Genomic DNA, 26,510 nt, shown 5'->3' with positions numbered 1-26,510 from the left:
ACAAAACCAGGTTTAATACACCATTTTTATACATAAGAAAATGCCTGTACAAAATCAGGATTATGACAGCTGTTATCCATTCTTTTGATGTGATTGAACTTTCGATTTTTCCATTAGATTAAAGACTTTCCATTTGAATTTTCCTCAGAGTTCTGTTATTTTACTTTATATATCAATATGTCAAGGTTCTGTCATGTTTCACATGGCAGTTAATTAAGCATAGATATGGGATATAAGGTAGAAAAATGAAAATAACTTAAAGAAACTGTAATATTTTATTAAGTCAAACATCTCTGTTGCTGGTACATAGTTTTAAATCACATAATGTAAGTAAATAAAAAAGATGTGTACACATCTAATTTATGAGACTTGAAACCATGTAAATAAATATCAGGATTCAATGAGAACAAATATATTATATTTAAAACTGCCCAACATTCAATGAGGATCATATGCAAATATTTTCCATCAATCCCAAAATAGTTTCAAAATATGTCTCAATGTTGCTTAAAGGATATTTTTTTTTAAATTGGGCAATCTAATTCAAAACATATTTTATTTTTGTGCCATATTTTTCATTTGATCAAAACGAAATTGTTAAAGTTTGCAAGTAGATTCAGAGAAAACAAGAATGTGTCCCAATTACACGGATGCCCCACTCGCACTATCATTTTCTATGTTCAGTGGACCGTGAAATTAGGGTCAAAACTTTAATTTGGAATTAAAATTAGGAAGATCATATCATAGGGAACATGTGTACTAAGTTTCAAGTTGATTAAATTTCAACTTCTTCAAAAACTACCTTGACCAAAAACTTTAACCTGAAGCGGACGGACGAACGGACGCACAGACGGACGGACGAACGGAGGCACAGACCAGAAAACATAATTCCCCTCTACTATCGTAGGTGGGGCATAAAAATGATTTTCCCTAGCTTGTAGTATTGGACTTTAATGCCACCAATGCCACTTGATCAACAAGTGATTGTGTGCACTGGTTAATGTTATAATGTGCAGACAATGGGAGAATGTTTATCATTATTTTCTTTCACTCCTGTATATTTGTTTTTAAAAAAAACAGACATATTGACCAGATGTATATATATATATAGTATCAAACTTATACAATTTCTATGCAATAAAGAAAAAGGAAACCAAAACTGAGCATATTAACACACATATTCACACAAATCTATTCCACGTTCATTCATATACATTAAAATGCCTTTATAAACACTCCTTCAAGTTTGTATCACAAAACAGCAAGATAGAATGATCATAAATGTAATTCTTAACTATAATTATTGTGCTAGTAAGATTTTCTTATTGGAAAATTCAGGCCCTTCTTGATCTCAAATGAGAATAATTAGTTAAAGAAATGTCTACAAATATCACTCGTTATAAATTGAGAACAATCCAATATTGCATTCCCTTTGTATTCGTGTCCCGTATGAGAACAGACCATGACAATACAACTGTTGTATGCCCAATGTGAATAATCCCGGACATAATTATTTATATAATTTATAAGTACATTCTTAAATAAGAAATTCTTTTAAACAGATACCTTAATGAAAAACGTTTAGGTATTTCTATTTAACTCACTGGGTCTTAGTCAATTAAGACCTTACTCTATCACATATTCCAAGAACAGGGTTTGAACTCACAACCTGTGTTGCCAGGTTAAGTAAACAAAAGGAAATAGGTATTGAAATTGTTTACTTCAAAGGCTTCATACTTTATGCTTGGAAATCCACAAATGCCCTAATCCAAGGAAAACCATGTTTTTAATTCTTATTTGCACAACAAATCTTTTGAATGATTCATATCTTATTAATTACACAGTTAAACAGCTACAAACCAGATTGCACATTGACACCCATAAGGAGTCAAAGAAAAGGGAACAAAACAAAGAGCTTAATGCGAACAATAGCTATTTTATAGCTCCAATGTTCTCTTAAATAGATACATAACATTTACATGTGTGAAGGAACATTCAAAACATCATCTTCTGATTAGAATACAGATCTTATGTCCATGTTAAGCTAACAAGGATCTCACAACACTCCTTTCTACTTTCTGTTCTAGTTATTATTATATCAACCAATGAAATTTCTGAAGGTGTACATTAAACAGAAAGTAGAACTGTGGTTTTTTTAATCCTTGTTAATGGAGCATGGACATAAAGTCTGTACTTGAATCTGATTGAAACCATATTTGACATCAAGAGCAAAGGTCAAAGGGCTCATAAAATAAATCCCACCTAAGACTATCTCAAAGTACAAACATCTTGATAACATTTGAAGTGGCATATCAGTGATTTAATGTCATCTTTGAATAACTGAATAACATAAAACCATCCAGAAATCTATTGTTCTATTAACATTCAATGTTCCTGTAGCCCCTTACACACGGTTGTATATTCTTCTTCTAACACTTAATATTAAGACAAACATTTCAGAAATAATTAGATTCGGATTAACAATTTTGAACTATTTTCTTATTATGACAAGTCAAATGTGAAATGATTTTTTTCAGTAAAATAAATGCTACCAAGATAAATATTTTGACATCTTATGATAAAAAGTAACTCCAACTTGCAGCTACAATATTATGGTTTTAAACACTCATTGTTTTTACAAATCAGAAAAATTGATCTGTCATAAAAATCCATCCACATTTACAAAATAAATTATTTATTTTAGTCAAGAACCATCTTTGAGATGGTACATACAGCTGTAAATTATGACTAAAAGTATAATCTTTGAGATAGTCCATATACTTTACAAATACATGGACAAAAGTTTTTCTGACAAACATCCATGACGATTCATCCATTACAAACATTCCATTCATTCTAACGTTTCCTTTTCTCAATCTTCCATTGTTGAATTTTCTTCTTGAGATCTGTAGCTATAAACAAACATATATATAACTGTTATTTAAGGTTCACTTAAGATATTAGATTTTCTCTACTATTACAAATTCAGTTCTTCCAATAAATATTTTCTACCTCAGGAGTAGATTACCTAAGCTGTAATTTTTGGACCTTAATGCTCTTCAACTTCTAACTTCATTTGGCCTTTTTGAAACTTGATCTTATTAAACTTTTCAGTAGTGTGAATTCAAAGTCTCTAATGTTAACATACATGTTATAATCCATTTGGATGGAATGATCTATTCTAAATGTCAAGGGTAATTTATGTTTCCATACCTGGTTTTAATTCATCCTCAGTGAGGGGCTGTCTATTGAATGGGTCTGTCTGTGAGTTTAATAAATGCCTCATTATAATGGACTTTTCCATGACTGTTCCACTAGGTAATATCACAGGGTCATCTAGTAACGTGTCCATTAAAGGATCTGAAAATATATACAGATGATACAATAAATCTATCTGTCATCTAATAAGGTATCCATTAAAGGATCAGAAAATATATATATTGATCTGATATATGTATGTAACAAAATTGCAACTAACAAAACTGAATGTATATCTATATAACTTGAAATATCTTAAACCTAATAAGCCATATATTTTTAAAATTTCAACCCGTGATGAAAAGATTTGTTTTATTTGTTTGTTTTGGAAACTAAGTTAAGCCACAACTTCTCATTATGCAGAAAACAGTAACAGACTGGGAAATGCAAAATCATTGTGTATAGAAACACACTACATCAATCAGGCCTTGATGTCCAAAGTAGATGTAACTAAAAAAATATTACCTTTGAATTCTTCAGGAATTTCCCCATAGTCTGTTTCTGCTAAGTTTTTATCCCTGACCAATTCTTCCACTTTATCTTGTAGTTTACGGAATTTATCAATCTCTTGTTCTGTCTTAATCCTGGCTCTCCTCATTCTACCTATTGCATCATCAAACAATTCCTTTTTATAGGACCTCTAAAATACAAAATAACATTCTACCTATTGCATCATCAAACAATTCCTTTTTATAGGACCTCTAAAATACAAAATATATCAAGTTTATCAAGTTTGTAAGATCTATACCATATACACTATTGCATCATCAAACAATTCCTTTTTATAAGACCTCTAAAATACAAAATATACCAAGTTTGTAAGATCTATACCAAAGCAGTTCCACTCATTATGAAATGTCTTTTGTGTCTTTCCACTATGATTGATTTATATGAAATCAATGACATATCAGAACATGATCTTGATTAGGCCTTTTATGCCTAGGGATAGAAAAAACTTATTATCCTATATCTTAGTACATATTTTAGTTAATTTACAGAAAATTTCTAAATTATAAAATTATACAAATTATCTAAAGATAAGTTATGTCAGTTGTTGGTATTCTCAGGACTGGCACTGAGTGAAACCCTAAAATGCATAAGTTTATAATTTCCCATTTCAGGTTCTAATCAGAATTACTTTGTCTTTCCACAATAAATATAATGTCTTTTTGCATGTATTCCTCTAAAAATATAATGTTGTATCATTTCATTACAAGAAATAGGTTCTAACTACATATGACTAATCTATTCCTTACAAGTGTCAACAAACAATTATAGATTTCCTTATTATTCCTTACCTCGTCATTAGCTATAGTTTTAGCAAAATCATCACAGTCTAAATGTAGATATATATCGGTTAAACTATCCAGCAGCTTTTTAGGTTCCCATCCATATTTCTCTGGGTTTTTCACCTTCAAGTTTTTACACTTTGACCCACATAGCTGTTGAAGGTTAAAGTTTAACATAGCTGCCAGTCTGTCCCCTAAATGCTAAAATTAGAAAGGTGGTTGAAATAAAACACATTTGTCAATACTTCATCACAATAAAGAGATTAGAAAGAAAGATTTCATACATACGCCAATCTGAAATGTTAATAAAACATTCCACAACAGATGTATAGATGTATGGCATCTAGATGCTGGAATTAGTAAAATGATCATAAATTGAAATAGAGCTCCAATCTTTTTATTTGTTAATTCAATGAAACACTGAATGAGTCCTTAAAAGAACCTACAGAACTTCTTTAAATTAGAGGCTCCCAGCAGCTTTTATCGCTTACCAAGCAAAAAAGTTTAACATTAAAAAAATTAACAACAGGAGCACCCATTTTTAACAACCCATGTATTAATAAAGGGCTGCGTTTTAGCGCATGATACGCCCGTTGTTTGAAAGACGACGGGCGTATAAAAATGGCAAAAAAGACTACAATGACAATGAGGAGCAGCAAGAAGATAACAGGGAAAGTGAAGATGGTGAAAGTGACTCTACTGAAAGTTATGATCTAAATAAGGAAGTAGGTGATGAAAGTAAGGATTACATTGACGACAGGCGTATAAAAATGGCAAAAAAGACTACAATGACAATGAGGAGCAGCAAGAAGATAACAGGGAAAGTGATGATGGTGAAAGTGACTCTACTGAAAGTTATGATCTAAATGAGGAAGTAGGTGATGAAAGTAAGGATTTCATTGATGATGAAGATAAAGATTTCATTGATGATGAGCAGGCCTCTTCTGAGAATGAAAATTAGGATTTTTCTGATGATGAGGACAGTGATTACAGTGAAGAAGACACTGATGATTAAACCTAGTTCAGCTTTTCAATATTTAGCATAAAAAACAAATATCATTAACATTGGCATATAATATAGAAGTCTGCAATGCAATATAAGGAAAGTGATATATTCTTATGGGTTTTAGTAATTCTATGGCTGATTTCCAAATTTTATAGTAGTTTGAAAGAAGGTAATTTTCTTGGGGTATATTGCTCATAGTTAGATTCTGGTGAACACAGTAAGGAATCCATACTAAATTATACAAAGATGTATGCAAAAGTTGTTCAAATAGCACCTAATATGGTGGATAATGATTATTACCTTTTTATTGTTTAATATTCACAAGATGATCATATTGATAAATCTTTAAGAGACTTGATTTCCTTTTTTTTTTCATAAAATGACACCCTTTAACATTTAAGGAATATTTAGTCACATTAGGATTTTCATGTTGTCACTTGTTCACTTATTATGTGCTATTGTAGACTAGGTAAGTTTTATAACATTTGTGATTTCAATTGCAATCAATTTTAACAAGAGTAAAACATCCTATATGCAAAAACAGTATTTGATTTTTATCCATAGCTTAGATAGTAAAAATGTTATCATAAAATGATATATGCCTCAGGGAACAGTTAGTATCTCAGGGACTGCTAATGTGCTTTCATCCTTGCAACCATTCAATAATAGTACAAACATATGACATTCATGGAACCTATTTTTTACAAGAAATTTAATGTTTTAAATTGAACTAAAGATTTTACAAATTTTATGTTTTCATCAGATTTTATTAAGTATTATTTGTTACATCAACAGATATAAACAATTCACCAGTTTCATGGACATTGGTGAAAGCCTTTTTGAGTTATTGTCCGAAGTGTTAAAAATCCCCCTTTTTTTTATGAATAAAGCCCCATAAATCCAAAACTTAAAATCTGAAATTTATAAAAATTGAAAGGGAGCTTACATCTATAGATATAAACAATTCACCAAAGTTTCATGGACATTGGTGAAAGCCTTTTTGAGTTATTGTCCGAAGTGTTGAAAATCCCCTCTTTTTTATGAATAAAGCCCCATTAATCCAAAACTTAAAATCTGAAATTAAAAAAAACGAAAGGGAGCTTACGTCAATAGATATAAACAATTCACTTAAGTTTCATGGAAATTGGTGAAAGTGTTTTTGAGTTATTGTCCGAAGTGTGGACGACGGACAACGGTATACCATAATACGTCCTGTCTAAAAGACGGGCGTATAAAAAGATGGCAAGATTTAATCAAGACTTACTGAGTCCAGAAAAGGACCAATGATTTTCTGTGTAAGATAGTGGAACATATCCACTGTTTCTGTGGCCAGGGTGAGGTAAGATCGGCATTGCTTCTCATCCATAGCTAGTTGTCGTTGTCGTGATTGTTGCTGCTCCTGAAAATACAAAATCCACAAAAACTCTTTATTAAACAACCGTTTTCCAAATTTTTTCCTGTGCATTATAGAGATAATTGAACCACTGTTCCCCATCCAATATTGCATTAAATCTCGCAATTGAATATCAATTCAAATACGAAGCCGACATTAAAGTATTATTGTAAATCTTGAGTTTTGTATGTATCTTTCTGGAATCAATGATAAATGTGTAAAATGATACACAAGTTTTTCAAGGAAGACATGTTTCATCTGCCACATAAGCACAATGGGTTTTTTTTACGGGTAAGCCCTAAAATCACCCAGTCAAAAAATAATAGCAGATTCATATCTTTATATAATTGAAAAGAAAGTTTGAAATTTTAGTTGATATCTGTTTTTTAATTGTGAATTAACATAAAGTGTGGTACAGATAACAAAAGAGTATCCCATTTGTGGCTCCTTATATAAAGTGGACACTACAAATAACTATTCTGTTTCTCACTTGCCCTGGACATATAATTAGACAAATAATTCAACAATTAATTATAAATCAGTCAGGGCTTCCATAATGTATTTGAGCCAGGTGGACATTTAGCTCAGACAAAATAATCAAACAATATACTGTAAGTCGTAACTGTTCAATTCCTATTTACTAAATAATATTACTACTTTCTTACCCTTGACTGTTTCTCCCATTGTTTAATTCCTATTTACTAAATAATATTACTACTTTCTTACCCTTGACTGTTTCTCCCATTGCTTAATTCCTATTTACTAAATAATATTACTACTTTCTTACCCTTGACTGTTTCTCCCACTGTTTAATTCCTATTTACTAAATAATATTACTACTATCTTACCCTTGACTGTTTCTCCCCTAAATAATATTACTACTATCTTACCCTTGACTGTTTCTCCCCTAAATAATATTACTACTATCTTACCCTTGACTGTTTCTCCCCTAAATAATATTACTACTATCTTACCCTTGATTGTTTCTCCCATTCGTCTGTATTTTCTAATGCCTCTTGAATTTACTAAATAATATTACTACTATCTTACCCTTGACTGTTTCTCCCCTAAATAATATTACTACTTTCTTACCCTTGACTGTTTCTCCCATTCTACTGTATTTTCTAATGCCTCTTGAATTTACTAAATAATATTACTACTATCTTACCCTCGACTGTTTCTCCCATTCTTCTGTATTTTCTAATGCCTCTTGAATTTACTAAATAGTATTACTACTTTCTTACCCTTGACTGTTTCTCCCATTCTACTGTATTTTCTAATGCCTCTTGAATTTACTAAATAATATTACTACTATCTTACCCTTGATTGTTTCTCCCATTCTTCTGTATTTTCTAATGCCTCTTGATTTTACTAAATAATATTACTACTATCTTACCCTTGATTGTTTCTCCCATTCGTCTGTATTTTCTAATGCCTCTTGAATTTACTAAATAATATTACTACTATCTTACCCTTGACTGTTTCTCCCCTAAATAATATTACTACTATCTTACCCTTGACTGTTTCTCCCATTCTTCTGTATTTTCTAATGCCTCTTGAATTTACTAAATAATATTACTACTATCTTACCCTTGACTGTTTCTCCCATTCTACTGTATTTTCTAATGCCTCTTGAATTTACTAAATAATATTACTACTTTCTTACCCTCGACTGTTTCTCCCATTCTTCTGTATTTTCTAATGCCTCTTGAATTTACTAAATAATATTACTACTATCTTACCCTTGACTGTTTCTCCCATTCTACTGTATTTTCTAATGCCTCTTGAATTTACTAAATAATATTACTACTTTCTTACCCTCGACTGTTTCTCCCATTCTTCTGTATTTTCTAATGCCTCTTGAATTTACTAAATAATATTACTACTATCTTACCCTTGATTGTTTCTCCCATTCTTCTGTATTTTCTAATGCCTCTTGAATTTACTAAATAATATTACTACTATCTTACCCTTGACTGTTTCTCCCATTTTTCTGTATTTTCTAATGCCTCTTGAATTTACTAAATAATATTACTACTATCTTACCCTTGACTGTTTCTCCCATTCTACTGTATTTTCTAATGCCTCTTGAATTTACTAAATAATATTACTACTATCTTACCCTTGACTGTTTCTCCCATTCTTCTGTATTTTCTAATGCCTCTTGAATTTACTAAATAATATTACTACTTTCTTACCCTCGACTGTTTCTCCCATTCGTCTGTATTTTCTAATGCCTCTTGAATTTACTAAATAATATTACTTCTTTCTTACCCTTGATTGTTTCTCCCATTCTTCTGTATTTTCTAATGCCTCTTGAATTTACTAAATAATATTACTACTATCTTACCCTTGACTGTTTCTCCAATTCTTCTGTATTTTCTAATGCCTCTTGAATTTACTAATTAATATTACTTCTTTCTTACCCTTGACTGTTTCTCCCATTCTTCTGTATTTTCTAATGCCTCTTGAATTTACTAAATAATATTACTACTATCTTACCCTTGACTGTTTCTCCAATTCTTCTGTATTTTCTAATGCCTCTTGAATTTACTAAATAATATTACTACTATCTTACCCTTGACTGTTTCTCCAATTCTTCTGTATTTTCTAATGCCTCTTGAATTTACTAATTAATATTACTTCTTTCTTACCCTTGACTGTTTCTCCCATTCTTCTGTATTTTCTAATGCCTCTTGAATTTACTAAATAATATTACTACTATCTTACCCTCGATTGTTTCTCCCATTCTTCTGTATTTTCTAATGCCTCTTGAATTTACTAAATAATATTACTACTATCTTACCCTTGACTGTTTCTCCCATTCGTCTGTATTTTCTAATGCCTCTTGAATTTACTAAATAATATTACTACTTTCTTACCCTTGACTGTTTCTCCCATTCTACTGTATTTTCTAATGCCTCTTGAATTTACTAAATAATATTACTACTTTCTTACCCTTGATTGTTTCTCCCATTCTTCTGTATTTTCTAATGCCTCTTGAATTTACTAAATAATATTACTACTTTCTTACCCTCGACTGTTTCTCCCATTCTTCTGTATTTTCTAATGCCTCTTGAATTTACTAAATAATATTACTACTTTCTTACCCTCGACTGTTTCTCCCATTCTTCTGTATTTTCTAATGCCTCTTGAATTTACTAAATAATATTACTACTATCTTACCCTTGACTGTTTCTCCAATTCTTCTGTATTTTCTAATGCCTCTTGAATTTACTAAATAATATTACTACTATCTTACCCTTGACTGTTTCTCCAATTCTTCTGTATTTTCTAATGCCTCTTGAATTTACTAAATAATATTACTACTATCTTACCCTTGACTGTTTCTCCAATTCTTCTGTATTTTCTAATGCCTCTTGAATTTACTAATTAATATTACTTCTTTCTTACCCTTGACTGTTTCTCCCATTCTTCTGTATTTTCTAATGCCTCTTGAATTTACTAAATAATATTACTACTATCTTACCCTTGACTGTTTCTCCAATTCTTCTGTATTTTCTAATGCCTCTTGAATTTACTAATTAATATTACTTCTTTCTTACCCTTGACTGTTTCTCCCATTCTTCTGTATTTTCTAATGCCTCTTGAATTTACTAAATAATATTACTTCTTTCTTACCCTCGATTGTTTCTCCCATTCTTCTGTATTTTCTAATGCCTCTTGAATTTACTATATAATATTACTACTATCTTACCCTTGACTGTTTCTCCCATTCTTCTGTATTTTCTAATGCCTCTTGAATTTACTAAATAATATTACTACTATCTTACCCTTGATTGTTTCTCCCATTCTTCTGTATTTTCTAATGCCTCTTGAATTTACTAAATAATATTACTACTATCTTACCCTTGACTGTTTCTCCCATTCTTCTGTATTTTCTAATGCCTCTTGAATTTACTAAATAATATTACTACTTTCTTACCCTTGATTGTTTCTCCCATTCTTCTGTATTTTCTAATGCCTCTTGAATTTACTAAATAATATTACTACTTTCTTACCCTTGACTGTTTCTCCCATTCTACTGTATTTTCTAATGCCTCTTGAATTTACTAAATAATATTACTACTATCTTACCCTTGATTGTTTCTCCCATTCTTCTGTATTTTCTAATGCCTCTTGAATTTACTAAATAATATTACTACTATCTTACCCTTGACTGTTTCTCCCATTCGTCTGTATTTTCTAATGCCTCTTGAATTTACTAAATAATATTACTACTATCTTACCCTTGACTGTTTCTCCCATTCGTCTGTATTTTCTAATGCCTCTTGAATTTACTAAATAATATTACTACTATCTTACCCTGGACTGTTTCTCCCCTAAATAATATTACTACTATCTTACCCTTGATTGTTTCTCCCATTCTTCTGTATTTTCTAATGCCTCTTGAATTTACTAAATAATATTACTACTATCTTACCCTTGACTGTTTCTCCCATTCTTCTGTATTTTCTAATGCCTCTTGAATTTACTAAATAATATTACTACTATCTTACCCTGGACTGTTTCTCCCCTAAATAATATTACTACTATCTTACCCTTGATTGTTTCTCCCATTCTTCTGTATTTTCTAATGCCTCTTGAATTTACTAAATAATATTACTACTTTCTTACCCTTGACTGTTTCTCCCATTCGTCTGTATTTTCTAATGCCTCTTGAATTTACTAAATAATATTACTACTTTCTTACCCTCGACTGTTTCTCCCATTCTTCTGTACTTTCTAATGCCTCTTGAATTTACTAAATAATATTACTACTTTCTTACCCTTGACTGTTTCTCCCATTCTTCTGTATTTTCTAATGCCTCTTGAATTTACTAAATAATATTACTACTTTCTTACCCTCGACTGTTTCTCCCATTCTTCTGTATTTTCTAATGCCTCTTGAATTTACTAAATAATATTACTACTATCTTACCCTTGACTGTTTCTCCCATTCTTCTGTATTTTCTAATGCCTCTTGAATTTACTAAATAATATTACTACTATCTTACCCTTGACTGTTTCTCCCATTCGTCTGTATTTTCTAATGCCTCTTGAATTTACTAAATAATATTACTACTATCTTACCCTTGATTGCTTCTCCCATTCTTCTGTATTTTCTAATGCCTCTTGAATTTACTAAATAATATTACTACTATCTTACCCTTGACTGTTTCTCCCATTCGTCTGTATTTTCTAATGCCTCTTGAATTTACTAAATAATATTACTACTATCTTACCCTTGACTGTTTCTCCCATTCTTCTGTATTTTCTAATGCCTCTTGAATTTACTAAATAATATTACTACTATCTTACCCTTGATTGTTTCTTCATTCGTCTGTGTTTTCTAATGCCTCTTGAATTTACTATATAATATTACTACTTTCTTACCCTTGACTGTATCTCCAATTCTTCTGTATTTTCTAATGCCTCTTGAATTTACTAAATAATATTACTACTTTCTTACCCTTGACTGTTTCTCCCATTCTTCTGTATTTTCTAATGCCTCTTGAATTTACTAAATAATATTACTACTATCTTACCCTTGACTGTTTCTCCCATTCTTCTGTATTTTCTAATGCCTCTTGAATTTACTAAATAATATTACTACTATCTTACCCTTGACTGTTTCTCCCATTCGTCTGTATTTTCTAATGCCTCTTGAATTTACTAAATAATATTACTACTATCTTACCCTTGATTGTTTCTCCCATTCTTCTGTATTTTCTAATGCCTCTTGAATTTACTAAATAATATTACTACTTTCTTACCCTTGACTGTTTCTCCCATTCTTCTGTATTTTCTAATGCCTCTTGAATTTACTAAATAATATTACTACTATCTTACCCTTGACTGTTTCTCCCATTCTTCTGTATTTTCTAATGCCTCTTGAATTTACTAAATAATATTACTACTATCTTACCCTTGACTGTATCTCCAATTCTTCTGTATTTTCTAATGCCTCTTGAATTTACTAAATAATATTACTACTTTCTTACCCTTGACTGTTTCTCCCATTCTTCTGTATTTTCTAATGCCTCTTGAATTTACTAAATAATATTACTACTATCTTACCCTTGACTGTTTCTCCCATTCTTCTGTATTTTCTAATGCCTCTTGAATTTACTAAATAATATTACTACTATCTTACCCTTGACTGTTTCTCCCATTCGTCTGTATTTTCTAATGCCTCTTGAATTTACTAAATAATATTACTACTATCTTACCCTTGATTGTTTCTCCCATTCTTCTGTATTTTCTAATGCCTCTTGAATTTACTAAATAATATTACTACTTTCTTACCCTCGACTGTTTCTCCAATTCGTCTGTATTTTCTAATGCCTCTTGAATTTACTAAATAATATTACTACTATCTTACCCTTGATTGTTTCTCCCATTCTTCTGTATTTTCTAATGCCTCTTGAATTTACTAAATAATATTACTACTATCTTACCCTTGACTGTTTCTCCCATTCTACTGTATTTTCTAATGCCTCTTGAATTTACTAAATAATATTACTACTTTCTTACCCTTGACTGTTTCTCCCATTCTTCTGTATTTTCTAATGCCTCTTGAATTTACTAAATAATATTACTACTTTCTTACCCTTGATTGTTTCTCCCATTCTTCTGTATTTTCTAATGCCTCTTGAATTTACTAAATAATATTACTACTTTCTTACCCTTGATTGTTTCTCCCATTCTTCTGTATTTTCTAATGCCTCTTGAATTTACTAAATAATATTACTACTTTCTTACCCTCGACTGTTTCTCCCATTCTTCTGTATTTTCTAATGCCTCTTGAATTTACTAAATAATATTACTACTTTCTTACCCTCGACTGTTTCTCCCATTCTTCTGTATTTTCTAATGCCTCTTGAATTTACTAAATAATATTACTACTATCTTACCCTTGACTGTTTCTCCCATTCTTCTGTATTTTCTAATGCCTCTTGAATTTACTAAATAATATTACTACTTTCTTACCCTCGACTGTTTCTCCCATTCTTCTGTATTTTCTAATGCCTCTTGAATTTACTAAATAATATTACTACTATCTTACCCTTGACTGTTTCTCCCCTAAATAATATTACTACTATCTTACCCTTGACTGTTTCTCCCATTCTACTGTATTTTCTAATGCCTCTTGAATTTACTAAATAATATTACTACTTTCTTACCCTCGACTGTTTCTCCCATTCTTCTGTATTTTCTAATGCCTCTTGAATTTACTAAATAATATTACTACTTTCTTACCCTTGATTGTTTCTCCCATTCTTCTGTATTTTCTAATGCCTCTTGAATTTACTAAATAATATTACTACTTTCTTACCCTTGATTGTTTCTCCCATTCTTCTGTATTTTCTAATGCCTCTTGAATTTACTAAATAATATTACTACTATCTTACCCTTGACTGTTTCTCCCATTCGTCTGTATTTTCTAATGCCTCTTGAATTTACTAAATAATATTACTACTTTCTTACCCTTGACTGTTTCTCCCATTCTACTGTATTTTCTAATGCCTCTTGAATTTACTAAATAATGTTACTACTTTCTTACCCTTGATTGTTTCTCCCATTCTTCTGTATTTTCTAATGCCTCTTGAATTTACTAAATAATATTACTACTTTCTTACCCTCGACTGTTTCTCCCATTCTTCTGTATTTTCTAATGCCTCTTGAATTTACTAAATAATATTACTACTTTCTTACCCTCGACTGTTTCTCCCATTCTTCTGTATTTTCTAATGCCTCTTGAATTTACTAAATAATATTACTACTATCTTACCCTTGACTGTTTCTCCCATTCTACTGTATTTTCTAATGCCTCTTGAATTTACTAAATAATATTACTACTATCTTACCCTTGACTGTTTCTCCCATTCTTCTGTATTTTCTAATGCCTCTTGAATTTACTAAATAATATTACTACTATCTTACCCTTGATTGTTTCTCCCATTCTTCTGTATTTTCTAATGCCTCTTGAATTTACTAAATAATATTACTACTATCTTACCCTTGACTGTTTCTCCCATTCTACTGTATTTTCTAATGCCTCTTGAATTTACTAAATAATATTACTACTATCTTACCCTTGACTGTTTCTCCCATTCTTCTGTATTTTCTAATGCCTCTTGAATTTACTAAATAATATTACTACTATCTTACCCTTGATTGTTTCTCCCATTCTTCTGTATTTTCTAATGCCTCTTGAATTTACTAAATAATATTACTACTTTCTTACCCTTGACTGTTTCTCCCATTCTTCTGTATTTTCTAATGCCTCTTGAATTTACTAAATAATATTACTACTTTCTTACCCTTGACTGTTTCTCCCATTCTTCTGTATTTTCTAATGCCTCTTGAATTTACTAAATAATATTACTACTATCTTACCCTTGACTGTTTCTCCCATTCTTCTGTATTTTCTAATGCCTCTTGAATTTACTAAATAATATTACTACTATCTTACCCTTGACTGTTTCTCCCATTCTACTGTATTTTCTAATGCCTCTTGAATTTACTAAATAATATTACTACTATCTTACCCTTGACTGTTTCTCCCATTCTTCTGTATTTTCTAATGCCTCTTGAATTTACTAAATAATATTACTACTATCTTACCCTTGACTGTTTCTCCCATTCTACTGTATTTTCTAATGCCTCTTGAATTTACTAAATAATATTACTACTATCTTACCCTTGACTGTTTCTCCCATTCTACTGTATTTTCTAATGCCTCTTGAATTTACTAAATAATATTACTACTATCTTACCCTTGATTGTTTCTCCCATTCTTCTGTATTTTCTAATGCCTCTTGAATTTACTAAATAATATTACTACTATCTTACCCTTGACTGTTTCTCCCCTAAATAATATTACTACTATCTTACCCTTGACTGTTTCTCCCATTCTTCTGTATTTTCTAATGCCTCTTGAATTTACTAAATAATATTACTACTATCTTACCCTTGACTGTTTCTCCCCTAAATAATATTACTACTATCTTACCCTTGACTGTTTCTCCCCTAAATAATATTACTACTATCTTACCCTTGACTGTTTCTCCCATTCTTCTGTATTTTCTAATGCCTCTTGAATTTACTAAATAATATTACTACTATCTTACCCTTGACTGTTTCTCCCCTAAATAATATTACTACTATCTTACCCTTGACTGTTTCTCCCATTCGTCTGTATTTTCTAATGCCTCTTGAATTTACTAAATAATATTACTACTTTCTTACCCTTGATTGTTTCTCCCATTCTTCTGTATTTTCTAATGCCTCTTGAATTTACTAAATAATATTACTACTTTCTTACCCTCGACTGTTTCTCCCATTCTTCTGTATTTTCTAATGCCTCTTGAATTTACTAAATAATATTACAACTTTCTTACCCTTGATTGTTTCTCCCATTCTTCTGTATTTTCTAACGCCTCTTGAATTTACTAAATAATATTACTACTTTCTTACCCTTGATTGTTTCTCCCATTCTTCTGTATTTTCTAATGCCTCTTGAATTTACTAAATAATATTACTACTTTCTTACCCTTGATTGTTTCTCCCATTCTTCTGTATTTTCTAATGCCTCTTGAATTTACTAAATAATATTACTACTTTCTTACCCTCGACTGTTTCTCCCATTCTTCTGTATTTTCTAATGCCTCTTGAATTTACTAAATAATATTACTACTTTCTTACCCTCGATTGTTTCTCCCATTCTTCTGTATTTTCTAATGCCTCTTGAATTTACTAAATAATATTACTACTATCTTACCCTTGATTGTTTCTCCCATTCTTCTGTATTTTCTAATGCCTCTTGAATTTACTAAATAATATTACTACTTTCTTACCCTTGACTGTTTCTCCCATTCTTCTGTATTTTCTAATGCCTCTTGAATTTACTAAATAATATTACTACTATCTTACCCTTGATTGTTTCTCCCATTCTTCTGTATTTTCTAATGCCTCTTGAATTTACTAAATAATATTACTACTATCTTACCCTTGATTGTTTCTCCCATTCTTCTGTATTTTCTAATGCCTCTTGAATTTACTAAATAATATTACTACTTTCTTACCCTTGACTGTTTCTCCCATTCTTCTGTATTTTCTAATGCCTCTTGAATTTACTAAATAATATTACTACTATCTTACCCTTGACTGTTTCTCCAATTCGTCTGTATTTTCTAATGCCTCTTGAATTTACTAAATAATATTACTACTATCTTACCCTTGACTGTTTCTCCCATTCTACTGTATTTTCTAATGCCTCTTGAATTTACTAAATAATATTACTACTATCTTACCCTTGACTGTTTCTCCCCTAAATAATATTACTACTTTCTTACCCTTGACTGTTTCTCCCATTCTACTGTATTTTCTAATGCCTCTTGAATTTACTAAATAATATTACTACTTTCTTACCCTTGACTGTTTCTCCAATTCGTCTGTATTTTCTAATGCCTCTTGAATTTACTAAATAATATTACTACTATCTTACCCTTGACTGTTTCTCCCCTAAATAATATTACTACTTTCTTACCCTTGACTGTTTCTCCCATTCTACTGTATTTTCTAATGCCTCTTGAATTTACTAAATAATATTACTACTTTCTTACCCTTGACTGTTTCTCCCATTCTACTGTATTTTCTAATGCCTCTTGAATTTACTAAATAATATTACTACTTTCTTACCCTTGATTGTTTCTCCCATTCTTCTGTATTTTCTAATGCCTCTTGAATTTACTAAATAATATTACTACTTTCTTACCCTCGACTGTTTCTCCCATTCTTCTGTATTTTCTAATGCCTCTTGAATTTACTAAATAGTATTACTACTTTCTTACCCTTGACTGTTTCTCCCATTCTACTGTATTTTCTAATGCCTCTTGAATTTACTAAATAATATTACTACTTTCTTACCCTTGACTGTTTCTCCCATTCGTCTGTATTTTCTAATGCCTCTTGAATTTACTAAATAATATTACTACTATCTTACCCTTGATTGTTTCTCCCATTCTTCTGTATTTTCTAATGCCTCTTGAATTTACTAAATAATATTACTACTATCTTACCCTGGACTGTTTCTCCCATTCGTCTGTATTTTCTAATGCCTCTTGAATTTACTAAATAATATTACTACTATCTTACCCTTGACTGTTTCTCCCATTCTACTGTATTTTCTAATGCCTCTTGAATTTACTAAATAATATTACTACTATCTTACCCTTGATTGTTTCTCCCATTCTTCTGTATTTTCTAATGCCTCTTGATTTTACTAAATAATATTACTACTATCTTACCCTTGATTGTTTCTCCCATTCGTCTGTATTTTCTAATGCCTCTTGAATTTACTAAATAATATTACTACTATCTTACCCTTGACTGTTTCTCCCATTCTTCTGTATTTTCTAATGCCTCTTGAATTTACTAAATAATATTACTACTATCTTACCCTTGACTGTTTCTCCCATTCTACTGTATTTTCTAATGCCTCTTGAATTTACTAAATAATATTACTACTATCTTACCCTTGACTGTTTCTCCCATTCTTCTGTATTTTCTAATGCCTCTTGAATTTACTAAATAATATTACTACTATCTTACCCTTGACTGTTTCTCCCATTCTACTGTATTTTCTAATGCCTCTTGAATTTACTAAATAATATTACTACTATCTTACCCTTGACTGTTTCTCCCATTCTACTGTATTTTCTAATGCCTCTTGAATTTACTAAATAATATTACTACTATCTTACCCTTGATTGTTTCTCCCATTCTTCTGTATTTTCTAATGCCTCTTGAATTTACTAAATAATATTACTACTATCTTACCCTTGACTGTTTCTCCCCTAAATAATATTACTACTATCTTACCCTTGACTGTTTCTCCCATTCTTCTGTATTTTCTAATGCCTCTTGAATTTACTAAATAATATTACTACTATCTTACCCTTGACTGTTTCTCCCCTAAATAATATTACTACTATCTTACCCTTGACTGTTTCTCCCCTAAATAATATTACTACTATCTTACCCTTGACTGTTTCTCCCATTCTTCTGTATTTTCTAATGCCTCTTGAATTTACTAAATAATATTACTACTATCTTACCCTTGACTGTTTCTCCCCTAAATAATATTACTACTATCTTACCCTTGACTGTTTCTCCCATTCGTCTGTATTTTCTAATGCCTCTTGAATTTACTAAATAATATTACTACTTTCTTACCCTTGATTGTTTCTCCCATTCTTCTGTATTTTCTAATGCCTCTTGAATTTACTAAATAATATTACTACTTTCTTACCCTCGACTGTTTCTCCCATTCTTCTGTATTTTCTAATGCCTCTTGAATTTACTAAATAATATTACAACTTTCTTACCCTTGATTGTTTCTCCCATTCTTCTGTATTTTCTAATGCCTCTTGAATTTACTAAATAATATTACTACTTTCTTACCCTTGATTGTTTCTCCCATTCTTCTGTATTTTCTAATGCCTCTTGAATTTACTAAATAATATTACTACTTTCTTACCCTTGATTGTTTCTCCCATTCTTCTGTATTTTCTAATGCCTCTTGAATTTACTAAATAATATTACTACTTTCTTACCCTCGACTGTTTCTCCCATTCTTCTGTATTTTCTAATGCCTCTTGAATTTACTAAATAATATTACTACTTTCTTACCCTCGATTGTTTCTCCCATTCTTCTGTATTTTCTAATGCCTCTTGAATTTACTAAATAATATTACTACTATCTTACCCTTGATTGTTTCTCCCATTCTTCTGTATTTTCTAATGCCTCTTGAATTTACTAAATAATATTACTACTTTCTTACCCTTGACTGTTTCTCCCATTCTTCTGTATTTTCTAATGCCTCTTGAATTTACTAAATAATATTACTACTATCTTACCCTTGATTGTTTCTCCCATTCTTCTGTATTTTCTAATGCCTCTTGAATTTACTAAATAATATTACTACTTTCTTACCCTTGACTGTTTCTCCCATTCTTCTGTATTTTCTAATGCCTCTTGAATTTACTAAATAATATTACTACTATCTTACCCTTGACTGTTTCTCCAATTCGTCTGTATTTTCTAATGCCTCTTGAATTTACTAAATAATATTACTACTATCTTACCCTTGACTGTTTCTCCCATTCTACTGTATTTTCTAATGCCTCTTGAATTTACTAAATAATATTACTACTATCTTACCCTTGACTGTTTCTCCCCTAAATAATATTACTACTTTCTTACCCTTGACTGTTTCTCCCATTCTACTGTATTTTCTAATGCCTCTTGAATTTACTAAATAATATTACTACTTTCTTACCCTTGACTGTTTCTCCAATTCGTCTGTATTTTCTAATGCCTCTTGAATTTACTAAATAATATTACTACTATCTTACCCTTGACTGTTTCTCCCCTAAATAATATTACTACTTTCTTACCCTTGACTGTTTCTCCCATTCTACTGTATTTTCTAATGCCTCTTGAATTTACTAAATAATATTACTACTTTCTTACCCTTGACTGTTTCTCCCATTCTACTGTATTTTCTAATGCCTCTTGAATTTACTAAATAATATTACTACTTTCTTACCCTTGATTGTTTCTCCCATTCTTCTGTATTTTCTAATGCCTCTTGAATTTACTAAATAATATTACTACTTTCTTACCCTCGACTGTTTCTCCCATTCTTCTGTATTTTCTAATGCCTCTTGAATTTACTAAATAGTATTACTACTTTCTTACCCTTGACTGTTTCTCCCATTCTACTGTATTTTCTAATGCCTCTTGAATTTACTAAATAATATTACTACTTTCTTACCCTTGACTGTTTCTCCCATTCGTCTGTATTTTCTAATGCCTCTTGAATTTACTAAATAATATTACTACTATCTTACCCTTGATTGTTTCTCCCATTCTTCTGTATTTTCTAATGCCTCTTGAATTTACTAAATAATATTACTACTATCTTACCCTGGACTGTTTCTCCCATTCGTCTGTATTTTCTAATGCCTCTTGAATTTACTAAATAATATTACTACTATCTTACCCTTGACTGTTTCTCCCATTCTACTGTATTTTCTAATGCCTCTTGAATTTACTAAATAATATTACTACTATCTTACCCTTGATTGTTTCTCCCATTCTTCTGTATTTTCTAATGCCTCTTGATTTTACTAAATAATATTACTACTATCTTACCCTTGATTGTTTCTCCCATTCGTCTGTATTTTCTAATGCCTCTTGAATTTACTAAATAATATTACTACTATCTTACCCTTGACTGTTTCTCCCATTCTTCTGTATTTTCTAATGCCTCTTGAATTTACTAAATAATATTACTACTATCTTACCCTTGACTGTTTCTCCCATTCTACTGTATTTTCTAATGCCTCTTGAATTTACTAAATAATATTACTACTTTCTTACCCTCGACTGTTTCTCCCATTCTTCTGTATTTTCTAATGCCTCTTGAATTTACTAAATAATATTACTACTATCTTACCCTTGACTGTTTCTCCCATTCTACTGTATTTTCTAATGCCTCTTGAATTTACTAAATAATATTACTACTTTCTTACCCTCGACTGTTTCTCCCATTCTTCTGTATTTTCTAATGCCTCTTGAATTTACTAAATAATATTACTACTTTCTTACCCTTGATTGTTTCTCCCATTCTTCTGTATTTTCTAATGCCTCTTGAATTTACTAAATAGTATTACTACTTTCTTACCCTTGACTGTTTCTCCCATTCTACTGTATTTTCTAATGCCTCTTGAATTTACTAAATAATATTACTACTTTCTTACCCTTGACTGTTTCTCCCATTCTACTGTATTTTCTAATGCCTCTTGAATTTACTAAATAATATTACTACTTTCTTACCCTTGACTGTTTCTCCTATTCTTCTGTATTTTCTAATGCCTCTTGAATTTACTAAATAATATTACTACTTTCTTACCCTTGACTGTTTCTCCCATTCTACTGTATTTTCTAATGCCTCTTGAATTTACTAAATAATATTACTACTTTCTTACCCTTGATTGTTTCTCCCATTCTTCTGTATTTTCTAATGCCTCTTGAATTTACTAAATAGTATTACTACTATCTTACCCTGGACTGTTTCTCCCATTCTTCTGTATTTTCTAATGCCTCTTGAATTTACTAAATAATATTACTACTATCTTACCCTTGACTGTTTCTCCCATTCTTCTGTATTTTCTAATGCCTCTTGAATCTACTAAATAATATTACTACTTTCTTACCCTTGACTGTTTCTCCCATTCTACTGTATTTTCTAATGCCTCTTGAATCTACTAAATAATATTACCACTATCTTACCCTTGACTGTTTCTCCCATTCTTCTGTATTTTCTAATGCCTCTTGAATTTACTAAATAATATTACCACTATCTTACCCTTGACTGTTTCTCCCATTCTACTGTATTTTCTAATGCCTCTTGAATTTACTAAATAATATTACTACTATCTTACCCTTGACTGTTTCTCCCATTCTTCTGTATTTTCTAATGCCTCTTGAATTTACTAAATAATATTACTACTTTCTTACCCTGGACTGTTTCTCCCATTCTTCTGTATTTTCTAATGCCTCTTGAATTTACTAAATAATATCACTACTTTCTTACCCTTGACTGTTTCTCCCATTCTTCTGTATTGTCTAATGCCTCTTGAATTTACTAAATAATATCACTACTTTCTTACCCTTGACTGTTTCTCCCATTCTTCTGTATTGTCTAATGCCTCTTGAATTTACTAAATAATATTACTACTTTCTTACCCTTGACTGTTTCTCCCATTCTTCTGTATTTTCTAATGCCTCTTGAATTTACTAAATAATATCACTACTTTCTTACCCTTGACTGTTTCTCCCATTCTACTGTATTTTCTAATGCCTCTTGAATTTACTATATAGTATTACTACTATCTTACCCTTGACTGTTTCTCCCATTCTTCTGTATTGTCTAATGCCTCTTGTTACTAAATAGTATTACTACTTTCTTACCCTTGATTGTTTCTCCCATTCTTCTGTATTTTCTAATGCCTCTTGAATTTACTAAATAATATTACTACTATCTTACCCTTGATTGTTTCTCCCATTCTTCTGTATTTTCTAATGCCTCTTGAATTTACTAAATAATATTACTACTATCTTACCCTTGATTGTTTCTCCCATTCTTCTGTATTGTCTAATGCCTCTTGAATTTACTAAATAATATTACTACTTTCTTACCCTTGACTGTTTCTCCCATTCTTCTGTATTTTCTAATGCCTCTTGAATTTACTAAATAATATTACTACTATCTTACCCTTGACTGTTTCTCCCATTCTTCTGTATTTTCTAATGCCTCTTGAATCTACTAAATAATATTACTACTTTCTTACCCTTGACTGTTTCTCCCATTCTACTGTATTTTCTAATGCCTCTTGAATCTACTAAATAATATTACCACTATCTTACCCTTGACTGTTTCTCCCATTCTTCTGTATTTTCTAATGCCTCTTGAATTTACTAAATAATATTACCACTATCTTACCCTTGACTGTTTCTCCCATTCTACTGTATTTTCTAATGCCTCTTGAATTTACTAAATAATATTACTACTATCTTACCCTTGACTGTTTCTCCCATTCTTCTGTATTTTCTAATGCCTCTTGAATTTACTAAATAATATTACTACTTTCTTACCCTGGACTGTTTCTCCCATTCTTCTGTATTTTCTAATGCCTCTTGAATTTACTAAATAATATCACTACTTTCTTACCCTTGACTGTTTCTCCCATTCTTCTGTATTGTCTAATGCCTCTTGAATTTACTAAATAATATTACTACTTTCTTACCCTTGACTGTTTCTCCCATTCTACTGTATTTTCTAATGCCTCTTGAATTTACTAAATAATATTACTACTTTCTTACCCTTGACTGTTTCTCCCATTCTTCTGTATTGTCTAATGCCTCTTGAATTTACTAAATAATATTACTACTATCTTACCCTTGACTGTTTCTCCCATTCTACTGTATTTTCTAATGCCTCTTGAATTTACTAAATAATATTACTACTTTCTTACCCTTGACTGTTTCTCCCATTCTTCTGTATTGTCTAATGCCTCTTGAATTTACTAAATAATATTACTACTTTCTTACCCTTGACTGTTTCTCCCATTCTTCTGTATTTTCTAATGCCTCTTGAATTTACTAAATAATATCACTACTTTCTTACCCTTGACTGTTTCTCCCATTCTACTGTATTTTCTAATGCCTCTTGAATTTACTATATAGTATTACTACTATCTTACCCTTGACTGTTTCTCCCATTCTTCTGTATTGTCTAATGCCTCTTGTTACTAAATAGTATTACTACTTTCTTACCCTTGATTGTTTCTCCCATTCTTCTGTATTTTCTAATGCCTCTTGAATTTACTAAATAATATTACTACTATCTTACCCTTGATTGTTTCTCCCATTCTTCTGTATTTTCTAATGCCTCTTGAATTTACTAAATAATATTACTACTATCTTACCCTTGATTGTTTCTCCCATTCTTCTGTATTGTCTAATGCCTCTTGAATTTACTAAATAATATTACTACTTTCTTACCCTTGACTGTTTCTCCCATTCTTCTGTATTTTCTAATGCCTCTTGAATTTACTAAATAATATTACTACTATCTTACCCTTGATTGTTTCTCCCATTCTTCTGTATTTTCTAATGCCTCTTGAATTTACTAAATAATATTACTACTATCTTACCCTTGATTGTTTCTCCCATTCTTCTGTATTGTCTAATGCCTCTTGAATTTACTAAATAATATTACTACTTTCTTACCCTTGACTGTTTCTCCCATTCTTCTGTATTGTCTAATGCCTCTTGAATTTACTAAATAATATCACTACTATCTTACCCTTGATTGTTTCTCCCATTCTTCTGTATTTTCTAATGCCTCTTGAATTTCATGAATACGTTTTAAACAGTCCAAACTTTCATCCAATAAAAACGTTGTATCATTCATTAACATGTTAACAAACTTCACAAATGATTTGCCTTTCCTAAAAATAAAACGTTAACATGTTAACAAATTTCACAAATGATTTACCTATCGTGGACTGAATTCATTATAATAAGCAATGTTTGTAAAATGGTAAGATGTAAATTATGAAAAACATTCAAGACTGGAGATACAGGGCCAAATAACTTCTGAGGAAATAAAATATATGAATGTTGATACAACTGCATACCAAATACCATTGACTTATCATACCTAGTTCTCTTTAAAATGACTGTAACACTAACTTGAACATGTAAACTATACAAAAGTTTTAAGGTCAATAAATCATAACGAGAAGAGTAGCAAAGCAATCTCTATGGAATTGAGGCTTGTAAATGATAATACAACTGTATTCTAAATATCAATCAGCATACAAAATGTACACATACACTCACATACTTACAAACAATATACTTAGATGATATTGTATAGCAAACTTACTTGGCTTCCTCGATCATTCTGTTCTGATGAGCTGGTATTGGCCACATTACTTTTAGTATAATACTTAGATGATATCTTATAGCAAACTTCTCATAGAATTCACTGCTTGCTCCTGTAGATCCAATATCTGAAATATTTAAATCAAAAGTTTTATAAAAATTCACTTCTAGTCACAGCTGAATCACTATTTGTAACAAAAAATGAAGTAGTCATTTAAGGTTCAAAAAATTAAATTGTCACGAAATGGGCTAAAGGCTAAACCCAAAACAAAGTATCAGCAAAAATAAGTTAGGTTACAGTATCATGCAGTAGTTTAATAAAAATCAGACAGGACACTGGAAGTCTACAGAGTCTTGTTTATAAACAGCAAAACAGACAAGAGGCTTTATGGACAAACCTACCACAATATTGTTTTGTTATATGGGGTAGTATAAACTACATAATTGTATAAAAGTTCATAAGAGCTGGAACTAAATGTTGTAAAGCTAATGGATGCATTAAAAATTTCTCATTGAGACTCTGACTCCGGGGTTGTACGGCAGGGTTCATCGCAAAGATAACTTCTACTAGTCTAGCTATTAGGTAAGTGTTTTCAATATAATTACTGCTACACACTAATACAACCAACAAGTGTAGATTTCTGTCCATGGAGGGATCGTCTGCCACATGAGGTACATATCTATAACAGAATACAAATACTATCATCTATAATTACTGCTACACACTAATACAACCAACAAGTGTAGAATTCTGTCCATTGAGGGATCATCTGCCACATGGGGTACATATCTATAACAGAATAAAAATACTATCATCTATAATTACTGCTACACACTAATACAACCAACAAGTGTAGAATTCTGTCCATAGAGGGATCGTCTGCCACATGGGGTACATATCTATAACAGAATACAAATACTATCATCTATAATTACTGCTACACACTAATACAACCAACAAGTGTAGAATTCTGTCCATAGAGGGATCATCTGCCACATGGGGTACATATCTATAACAGAATAAAAATACTATCA

The 26,510-nt window shown here is 30.7% G+C and overlaps 1 protein-coding gene across 1 annotated transcript; it reads right to left on the bottom strand.

The window, feature by feature from the left end:
* Positions 1-261: 261 nt before the first annotated feature.
* LOC139509570 (ubiquitin conjugation factor E4 B-like) lies at positions 262-25,603 on the bottom strand (the record flags this gene model as incomplete). Its single annotated transcript, XM_071296185.1, has 7 exons — positions 262-2,912; positions 3,214-3,360; positions 3,724-3,898; positions 4,557-4,748; positions 6,818-6,952; positions 24,892-25,036; positions 25,477-25,603. Coding segments are annotated over 7 exons (977 nt in total), but the record flags the coding sequence as incomplete, so codon positions are not given.
* Positions 25,604-26,510: the final 907 nt, after the last annotated feature.

Source organism: Mytilus edulis, unplaced genomic scaffold (assembly GCF_963676685.1).
Source record: "Mytilus edulis unplaced genomic scaffold, xbMytEdul2.2 SCAFFOLD_225, whole genome shotgun sequence".
NCBI lineage: Eukaryota > Metazoa > Mollusca > Bivalvia > Mytilida > Mytilidae > Mytilus > Mytilus edulis.
This window is presented reverse-complemented; position numbering and strand designations above follow the sequence as displayed.